Source organism: Electrophorus electricus, chromosome 24 (assembly GCF_013358815.1).
Source record: "Electrophorus electricus isolate fEleEle1 chromosome 24, fEleEle1.pri, whole genome shotgun sequence".
NCBI lineage: Eukaryota > Metazoa > Chordata > Actinopteri > Gymnotiformes > Gymnotidae > Electrophorus > Electrophorus electricus.
In genome coordinates this window covers 11,814,945-11,824,944 of record NC_049558.1, presented here as the reverse complement: position 1 = coordinate 11,824,944, position 10,000 = coordinate 11,814,945, and the positions used below count along the sequence as shown (strand labels likewise).

Here is a 10,000-nt window from a genome sequence, read left to right as displayed (position 1 = left end):
ATATATATATATATACATCATACACACACATACATATGCACACTTTCTCACATACACAGACACGCATATACATCATAGACAAACACACATACATATTCACACTATCACGCACATACATGCACACACACACACACAGACACACACACACACACACACATATATACATACATACATACATACATAATCACATACATATTCACACTTTATCACACACACATCATACATACATACATACATACATACATACATAACATACATACATAATCACATACATATACACACTTTCTCACACACACACACACACACACATACACACACACTCAGTTCATTCATAGCTTCGGTGCACATATGCAAAAGCACACATAGTGCCACTCTATTCTAATGACCACTGTAAAAGCGAATTCACTCACTAAAGGAGACCTCCTCCTCCGAATCTATGTGTAAACCACAGCTGCACCTGGTGTCTTCATCCCACCAAGCTCCTCCTCATCCTCAGTGTTTATTACATCTCTGGACACTTGACCACAATCTTCATAAAGATGTTTGTACTTTGGAGCCTTTCCACCTGAAAATCTCCTCCCATGGTTGCCTGGGTCCTGAACGAGGAGAAGGGGTGTAAACGTACGGGTGGACCTCACGTCAGTCAGCCTCCATCTTCAAACCCACAACACGCACAGTCAGATTCAAACACACAACACACACACACACCATCAAACTCAACCTCACAACACACTCCGTTGTGCTGAGCGCGCTGGTCTCACTTCCTGTGGCTCTGTGATGCTAACGTAGCATCTATGCCGACCGTCCCTGGCCAATGCATCGTTCTGCACATGCAGCAGGTGAAAAACCGGATTGCTCACAGTGACCTCCCAGGGGGCAGCAACCAAAGGTCACAGCCTCTGTCGAACGCATATGCATCTGTCCAAACGTACAAGGAGTGCCATCTTCACTTGCTCAGCTGTGTCCACTACAGTGACGAAAACCTGACCAAACAGTACAAAGACGGGACACATCCCAGGAGTTTGGCGTTCCGATATGTGGAACACGTTTAAGTGCAGTTTGTTTTGTGTGTGATGGACTTTTGGGCTTGTTTTCTTAGCTTTGTTGCTTTGTACCAAATCACTGTGGATAAGTGTGTGTGTGTGTGTGTTTGATCCATGTAATGTCTCCATAAGCGTGTTGTGTGCTGTGGCATTATGGGTTGTTACTGTGACGAATCTGGGATTGCTTTATTCCAGAGGAACCAGCAGACCGTGTCCTAACAGACAGGAAGAAGGGACAGCCCCATCGTTACAAAGGCAGATGAGTAACGATGCTGGTAACTGGCTGTTAACGAAGGCAGACAGAATGACTGCTTCCTACAAAACACAGATGAAGTCTGTCCGACAGACGCAGTAGTCCTGATCGTTAAGCACACAAACATAAACGCTCTGATCGTTAATGAAGACAGACGCAATAACTCTGACAGCGCAGCCTTCTTGCTGTGCGCGTATCTGTGTGTAGTTCACGTAACCATGGGAACAGTGTATCTGCACCTGACTATCAACAAAATAGAATTGTAATATTTTTTCTTTTACATTCAGGACCTCACTGAGAATGAATGTTGCGTCAGAAGAAATTATCCACCTCTTTTTATAACAAATACATGAATATGGCCAAAGTAATACCTACATACATGAATAAATAATCTTTTTTTAATTTAACACCACTGAAGCCTGTTGCCTTACAGTTTGGACATTAACTTCACATTCCTGCCCCATAGGGGGCGCTAATATTCCTCTCACACGGTGACGTGTGTGGTATATTTTTACGATAGCTTTGTGCGTTTGTACTGTTTTGGTATACCTCCTGATGAGTTTGTAGTCTCGCTTCTGCTCTTGATAACGAGAAGACGTCGGGCTGTGGGGGTGTTCTGTGCTTTCTACGCCTGTAAGGCCGTGGAGCCGTTCATGTCTTAATCTCAACTATTTTTCTATCTTCCTTACATCTTGCCTTTCAGATCCAATGTAAATAGCTCTCCAAGACCAAAAGACTTCACCTACATGCCTTGAATAGATCACTCGTCTCCACTAACTGGATCTTGTTAACAAATAATGAACTTTTTTTTTTCAAACCTCCACATGCTAAACTATTTTTTTATTTCTTACTCGCCTTTTATTTCTGTTTATGTATAGAAAAGAATGTCTATTTTGTACTGTCTCTTCTGAATTAAAAAGAAAGAATTTGGTTTGCCTGAAGCTTCTGTGTTTTCTGTCTCCATACGCACTTTACGTGCAACGCTAAAATGAACTTTTAGCGATCGTGTGAACAGGAAGGTGGGGTCATTTCCAAGACCCAGGGCAAACACAATGAAGTGGACACACCACTGAACTGTGTTTTAAGTACAAAAGCAGACAGTGTTGGGGAGAGTAGGTTACACCTCCACCTAAGTAAAGTATCAGAACCACGGTGAACTAGTGACTCGTATTCAGTCTCAACACCGGGTGTGATTTAACTCCTTTTTTGTTTGTTTGTTAGGTGTTTGATTCTTTTTGTTACTTTTCTGGTATTTTTGGTTTCCAACCAATCAAAGTGAGATTTAAAAGAGGAGCATCTACATGCTTTCACCATCAAAACATACTAACCACACAAGGATGAGTGCATATGTAAATCTATTATTCAGGAAAATTACAAATTCATTTGAATTTTAATGACATCTCTATTTAACAAAACTTTGTAAAACCAAATAGATGCAACTTTCCACTTATGGAAAGTGAACTGATTTAATCAGAAACCAGATGACTTAGCAGCTCTTTGTTAGTACCGATCCGATTCATTTTAACATGTTTTTATTTTATCTGGTGACCGATTTCAATACAATATTAATCCATAAATTGTACATACGACATCACTTCCTTAAACTCTCAGACTGCAGGTTTATTGCTTGGTTATTAACCTAATGCATATTTAGTTACTGTTGTGAGTTATTCAGTGAACACAGTGAAACTAACATGAAATGTGTGTAGTTACCAGAGTGATGACTGAGCATCTGGACTCACTCTGGGGCCCCAATGTGTGTTCATTTGGATGTTATGCTGAAGGTCAAGACCTTTGAAGAGAAACTTGGAAAAACTTCTTCAGTAGGCCTGACTACAACCCCGGAAAGGACCAAGTTTCTCATCACACTAGAAGTGAACAGGAGAATAAGGTGTGTTCGAGCTTGGCGAGCATTCTCCAGACGTTATTGACCCCAGACGTTAATGCACTGATGCTTCTAACCACGAAAAGGAGGGAAAAACAGGTTTATATGCACGTAAAGTCTGACTCAGGTGGCATGTCATCTTAATTAAGTCATTAGGGATGTCTGGGTCTTAACGAGATCTTATCTCACCTCGTTAACACAACACAAGCAAAAAAAATGTCAGATTACAATTTAAGATTATGCAGTAATGTACATAAAATGAATATAGCCATTTATCATTTATCAATCAGTAAAATGTTGAGAACTAAATATTTTTTCTTCTAGTATTTAAAATATTTTATTTTCTTAAACTTACAAAATATATAATTTTGAAAATCCAAAAATCCATTGCAAAATGTATGGCACATAACATATTGATTTCATATTTAATACACAGTATGAATGACAAGCCCAAAGTTTACACACTTTAACCCATTATAACCCAGCATATGATCGGGTGTTGCGCGCAGCAGTCTGAAGGTGCTGATCTCAAAGCTCGGTTCTCCATGTGCACTCGTCTACAGCCAGAGTCCTCATTAACAACCTCAAGGAATGTTACAAAGCTCATGTCAGAAGTTCTTCAAACTGAGAGGAACACTGCTATCCAGGTAGCAGTGAGCTCTGGGGTCTCTGAGGGTCTGCCGACTGGGTGCAGGATATCCAGCTGCTCCCTTCTGTAGTTGAAATCAAGGATGAATTCGAGTGTTGTTTTGAGTGTTGGTGGAGTCAGTCTGCACATTCCAGGGCAGAAGCAGAGATGTGCCGGAGGCGGGGAGGGGTTATGCTGGGAGTCTGCAGAAACAGGAGACAGAGGGTGCCAAAACACTTTTATTTCCTCGCTGAGCACGTAAACACGTGGGCCCATCTTTCATATTTACGCGTTTTCTTTCATGTCTTATCTAACAGGGAAACTTGCATCCCTGAAACATCCACAAAAAGGTTTATTCATTTGACTACTTTTGCTTGCAGTGTTTTAGTCTAGACATGCAAAAGTCCGAAAGATGTTTAGAGCCGTTTTACACGCAGCGTGTGAGAACATGAATAAACACACACAAACCGTGAGCATGTGCAGTGAGGTGAGACTGGTCAAATATGCACTGAGTGGGAGGGATTACCACCGCGGGATTGGTAGGTGGTGGGGTTGTTTGTTTTTCTCCCACCGTGATGAGTAAAGTTCACGGTCCCTCCCTGAGCCCTCGGGGACACGTGTGTTCCCCAACCACACCCGCACGGCGCCTCCTCCGAGAGAGCGCCCCGCCACCGCTAACGCGCCTCTAAATAGCTGCTGATTCATGTAAATCATCACCCCAGAATAAATCTGGCAGCCCCAGCTGCACGGTGACGGCACGCTGGAAATATGCACATGCATACGAAACAAATTAATTTGGCCTTCAAGGATTAAACTCCAAAGACCAAAACAAATTAGTCTTTAATTTTTAAACTATTGTGATATCCCTTTGGGAGGGAATCTTTTCTTTATAATGTACTCTCGAGTATAATGACAGTAAAGTTTAACGATACTGAATTGAACTAAGCATGTTTCATATTAAAAAATAAACAACAAACAAACTAAGAAAATGACGGTTTTCGGACAAACTGCGGAACATTCCAGACTACGCCAAACTGAGGAGGCTCTGACATCATCAGTGCTTGCCGCACTGACGTCATCAGTCCTTGCCTTATTATGAAAAACTGACCTTGTTCTATAATAAATATATAAATGATATCAAGTGAGGAGGACAATAATTAAACTGCATAAATGATACACAAATCAATTTGGCAACTGAATTTGTGAGTTAGATGGTGCATTAAAATGTTTAGTAAGATTGTCATATAGTTAAGTTCTGTTAAATTTGAAAGCTGTTTCATTTTGACCTGATTTTCTGATATAAATGTCAAATGCTAAAAGTCTAAACTCAGGCAAAATCTATATAACACACTTAGTGCTAGCCTTGCAACACACACACACACACACACACACACACACACACACACACACACACACACACACACACACTTCACACACTTCAGAGAAGCAAGTTCTAAGTAGGATTTATAAACACCCCCGGTGTAGCTCTCTATCTCTACCTTCCTCTCTCTCTCTCCCTCCCCCCCTCTCTCTCTCTCTCTCTCTACCTTCCTCTCTCTCTCTCTCTCTCCCTCCCCCCCCCCCCCCCCTCTCTCTCTCTCTACCTTCCTCTCTTCCTCTTTTCTCTCTCTACCTTCCCCCCTCTCTCTCTCTACCTTCCTCTCTTTCTCTCTATCCTCTCTTTCTCCTTCTTTCTCTCCTTCTCCCTCTCTTTCTCTTTCTCTCCCCCCCACCCCCTCTCTGCCCCACCAGACACACACATCCACCTTCTAAACACCCCACAACTGTTTCTAATCATCAGGTTCCTGGATGTCTGGCTCAGCAGCCTTTGATTCCACAACACTGGATATGCGGCTCTGAGAGGAGGTGTGTGAGGGTGGAGGTGTGAGGGTTGAGGGCGGAGGTGTGAGGTGTGAGGGTGGACGTGTGGAGGGTGGAGGTGTGGTGGTGGATGGGTAGGGGTGGATGCTGGGTGGGTGTGGGGGTTGAGGTGTGAGGTGGAGGTTGGAGGTGTGTGGGTGGAGGTGGATGCTGGGTGGGGGTGGAGGAGGGGGCTGGGTGATGTTGTTTCTTCTTTTTCAGGCTGCCTCTCTATGGCAGGCATATGTAGAAACACTCCAGCTTTGTTTTTACTGCACACTTGTTTTTAGGGCCCAGATCAACTGAAGCATCAGTTCTTTGGGATGTTTCAGGATGTTTTTAACACCAGTCTCCCCACACACTCCTAAACACCACAGTCTCCCCACACACTCCTAAACACCACAGTCTCCTCACACACTCCTAAACACCACAGTCTCCCCACACACTCCTAAACACCAGTCTCCTCACACACTCCTAAACACCACAGTCTCCCCACACACTCCTAAACACCAGTCTCCCCACACACTCCTAAACACCACAATCTCCCCACACACTCCTAAACACCAGTCTCCTCACACATTCCTAAACACCACAGTCTCCCCACACACTCCTAAACACCAGTCTCCCCACACACTCCTAAACACCAGTCTCCTCACACACTCCTAAACACCACAGTCTCCCCACACACTCCTAAACACCAGTCTCCTCACACACTCCTAAACACCAGTCTCCCCACACACTCCTAAACACCACAGTCTCCCCACACACTCCTAAACACCACAGTCTCCTCACACACTCCTAAATACCACAGTCTCCTCACACACTCCTAAACACCAGTCTCCCCACACACTCCTAAACACCACAGTCTCCCCACACACTCCTAAACACCAGTCTCCCCACACACTCCTAAACACCACAATCTCCCCACACACTCCTAAACACCACAGTCTCCCCACACACTCCTAAACACCACAATCTCCCCACACACTCCTAAACACCAGTCTCCCCACACACTCCTAAACACCACAATCTCCCCACACACTCCTAAACACCACAGTCTCCCCACACACTCCTAAACACCACAGTTTAAATTGTCACAGTTTAGTCCAACAGAATTAGCTAAATGTTTGACCTACATTATTTGGTTATCTGTGTTGTGTGACTTTTTCTGTATTTTCTGTAAGGCTGTTCTGTGGCCTTAGCCTCATTTTCCTGTGTAGCCTGGTAATGTACGTGGACGTTTCTCTGTGGCTGCGTTCTGGGGTTGAAAGCATCTGTACGAGTAGTTCAGTGAACCCTTGCCTGTACGGTAAGGACCCTGAACACGTCTGGAAACGTTACAAGCTCCTCCGTAACTCAGATCTCTGCCAATGTTATATGTGCATGTATGTGTTATACGTCACATATGTGTGTATGTGACTTATGCGTGTGTGCTCGTGGGTGGTCACGGGCGTTTGTGAGCTCATTCTGCCACTCACTCCTCTTAAATATTTCAGATACAGCTCAGCTGCCTGATTTGGGTGACAAAAAAATAGCAATAAAATATATATTTTACATCAGAAATGTGAAGGCCATAAACACATTAAGGCTGGTGAGCTCTCTGAGCAGTCCCAGTAACACACACGCGTCCACACACACGCGTCCACACACACACATCCACACACACACGCGCGTCCACACACACACACGCGTCCACACATGCGTCCACACACACACGCACATCCACACACGCGTCCACACACACACACGCGCGTCCACACACACGTCCACACACACACACACGTCCACACACACACACGTGTGTCCACACACATGTCCACACACACACGCGCGTCCACACACACGTCCACACACACACACACATCCACAGAACACCAGCTCTCACTGTTATAATATGTCATTTTGTAACAACCAGTGAAAACATCTTTGGGGTTGAAGGTGTTGTCATGTCATGTCAAGTAACCATGCAGGAAAATGATATGGATCACAGATGATATTTATAGGAATAATTCATTACAATAAATTTAACATTTGAAATTAAACATTTGAATTTCTCTTAAGCATTTTAAACATTTTAATAAACTGATATTAAATATATTCATTTTTAATAAATAAATGTTGAATTTCTGCTCTTTTGTAACTAGAACTCTTTGTATTATAACTGTTGATTTAAACGATTTATTACTTAAAATGTTCATTAGTGTTATTTTTTTGGTTTTGGATGTGAATGCTCAAACTAATTCTGTGCTAATTCTGAAAGTGTGTATCCAGCACAGAACTGAACCCAGTACAGCTGTATTATGTTATACTGTTCTGTAACATTGTTGTGAAATATTTTAACAGTAAGAAAGTTTGGAACTCAGCACCACTGAGGGAAATACGTCCTCTATGTCTACGTCACACTCGTCCCCCTACAGACATGATGAAATAACTCACTACGTCTTCTACGTCACATTCGTCCCCCTACAGACATGATGTTGGTTAAACCTCGTTGTATTGTCTCTGTGCCCTGAATATCTCACAGTGAATATCCATCTCTAGACAAACACAAATAAACAAATAGTCAGAAATAGTCTTCTCAACCCTAACCCTAGGGTTAGACAAATAGTCCTCTCAATTGACATACCTGTAGGGGGGTTGTGGTGAGAAAGATGGAGGTGGAGCAGAAGAAAGGTGTTTGGTTAAGAAGGAGCTTCACTGGACAGGTGATGTGGCTACTGAGTGACGAACATGAGACAGAGAGGTCAGACAGCGGTCCGAGAGGAACCGCCAAGCGGAGCAGTCAGTTTATAACTAAGAGAGCGGGAACGATTAACTAAGAGTTTTGGGGCCTCCGGAGGGTGGAGGCGTCCGATTAGTGGGTGGCAGACATGGACCAGGCTCCCTCCATCCTCCAGACAGAGAAGGCGTAGCTGAGCCTCTCGTGGGCCAGGTAGTTGCAGCTGGCCAGCTTGGCGTCCATCTCGTCGCTCTGCAGCACCTGGTACAGGAAGTCGATGTAGCGCGAGGCCAGTTTCAGGATCTGGATCTTGCTGAGTTTGTCCGACGGCAGCGTGGGGATTATCTTTCGTAGTGAGGCGAAGGCGTCGTTGAGCGACTGCGTGCGCTGTCTCTCCCGTACGTTGGCGATGACCCTCTGCGAGTGCACGTCCTCGAACGGCTGCCCGGGAAGGGCAGGTATGGCCGCCGACACCGGCACCAGCGTCGAGCAGGACGAGGACGAGGGAGAGCTCTTTTTGGGACGCTTGGGACCAGATGGGGTCAGGCTGGAGGCTCCCTCAGGGGAGGTTTTGCCCTCATGGGGCGGATGCCCGCCGCCCTCCTTCTTGGGGCTGGTCACTCGTTTTCGCCCCCCAGACCCTTGAGGGGTGATGACAACGGGGCACTTGTTGGGGTGCCGTTCTGTCCTCTCGTCGCTGGGGAGCGCACGGCCCTCTGGGAAGTCGCTGTAGCTCTGCTCTTCTCTCATAGCAGTTGCGTTTCTGGCTCCTTGTTCCTCCAACGTCTGGGTCTCCCTCTACGACTTAAACACACTCGTTAGCAGCGGTCAGCGTTAACGCTGGGTGCTTTCTAGAAGGACAACCTTCATAGCCAGACCCACAAAAAATGAAGGTTCATCAAAATGAACAATACCTTCCTGTAATCAATGCTACAGACACATATGCAGCAGTTCGGAATACACAAACTCTCTCTCTCTCTCTTTCTCCCTCTCCTTCTCTCTCGTGCACTTTCTCCCTCTAATTCTCTCTCTCTCTCCAGTATATCCTTTGGCCTATGGAAGATTTTGCAGCCTGAAGTTACCATCTGGTTACCCGCACTTTTATAAAGGCCAGCAACTGGACCCTTACAAGTCCCGCCCCTGCTGAGCAGTGATTGCATGCAGTTAAGGCTCAAGGGCCCTCCCAGTTTGAGGGAAGCAGGAAGACTGACTCTTTTGTGATTGGTGGATGGAAACATCATGGGTGTGATAAAAGGCAAGGGCAAATCGATTAGCCAATCGTCTGGAGCGCCGTTGTAGGTTTTCCTGAAATGATCTGTTGTTTATTGGATCCAGATGCCCACTAAACCAGCCTATATCCCTCCCTACCTCCACGGCAGCCCACAGCACAGAAAACAGCAAACAATGCAGAGCTTTGTGAGAGAGCTGTTCGAAATGCTAGTGTTCCTCCATGGTGTTGGGAAGCCACTGCTCTCTGGTCAGGTCAGGTAGACAAAACAGAACCAGGCACGGTCACTCCCGATGAGCTGTCAGAGTTGTGATGTGCAGTCGTGTGTGTGAGTGTGTGCGTGCGTGTGTGTGCGTGCGTGCGTGCGTGTGTGCGTGCGTGTGT

At 45.1% G+C, this 10,000-nt stretch overlaps 2 protein-coding genes across 7 annotated transcripts in view; one reads left to right on the top strand and one right to left on the bottom strand.

The window, feature by feature from the left end:
- The window catches only part of hdac7a (histone deacetylase 7a), a 62,722-nt gene extending 62,713 nt beyond the window's left edge, over nt 1-9 (top strand). For all 5 annotated transcript variants that reach the window (XM_035522559.1, XM_035522560.1, XM_035522561.1 and 2 more), the window contains one exon: nt 1-9. This exon is cut by the window's left edge and continues 1,004 nt beyond it. The gene's annotated coding sequence lies outside the window, so the exon portion shown is untranslated.
- Nucleotides 10-2,649: 2,640 nt separating this feature from the next.
- On the bottom strand, nt 2,650-9,496 carry twist3. 2 transcript variants are annotated; one of them, XM_027025586.2, is made up of 3 exons: nt 9,303-9,496; nt 8,296-9,192; nt 2,650-4,012 (listed from the first exon to the last, which is right to left on the bottom strand). In XM_027025586.2, exon 2 carries the CDS (start codon nt 9,136-9,138, stop codon nt 8,524-8,526), a length of 615 nt encoding a protein of 204 aa, XP_026881387.2. In that variant the 5' UTR covers nt 9,139-9,192; nt 9,303-9,496; the 3' UTR covers nt 2,650-4,012; nt 8,296-8,523. The 2 variants fall into 2 exon arrangements, with proteins under 2 accessions (XP_026881387.2, XP_026881386.2); XM_027025585.2 differs by having other exon boundaries at nt 8,296-9,186.
- Nucleotides 9,497-10,000: the final 504 nt, after the last annotated feature.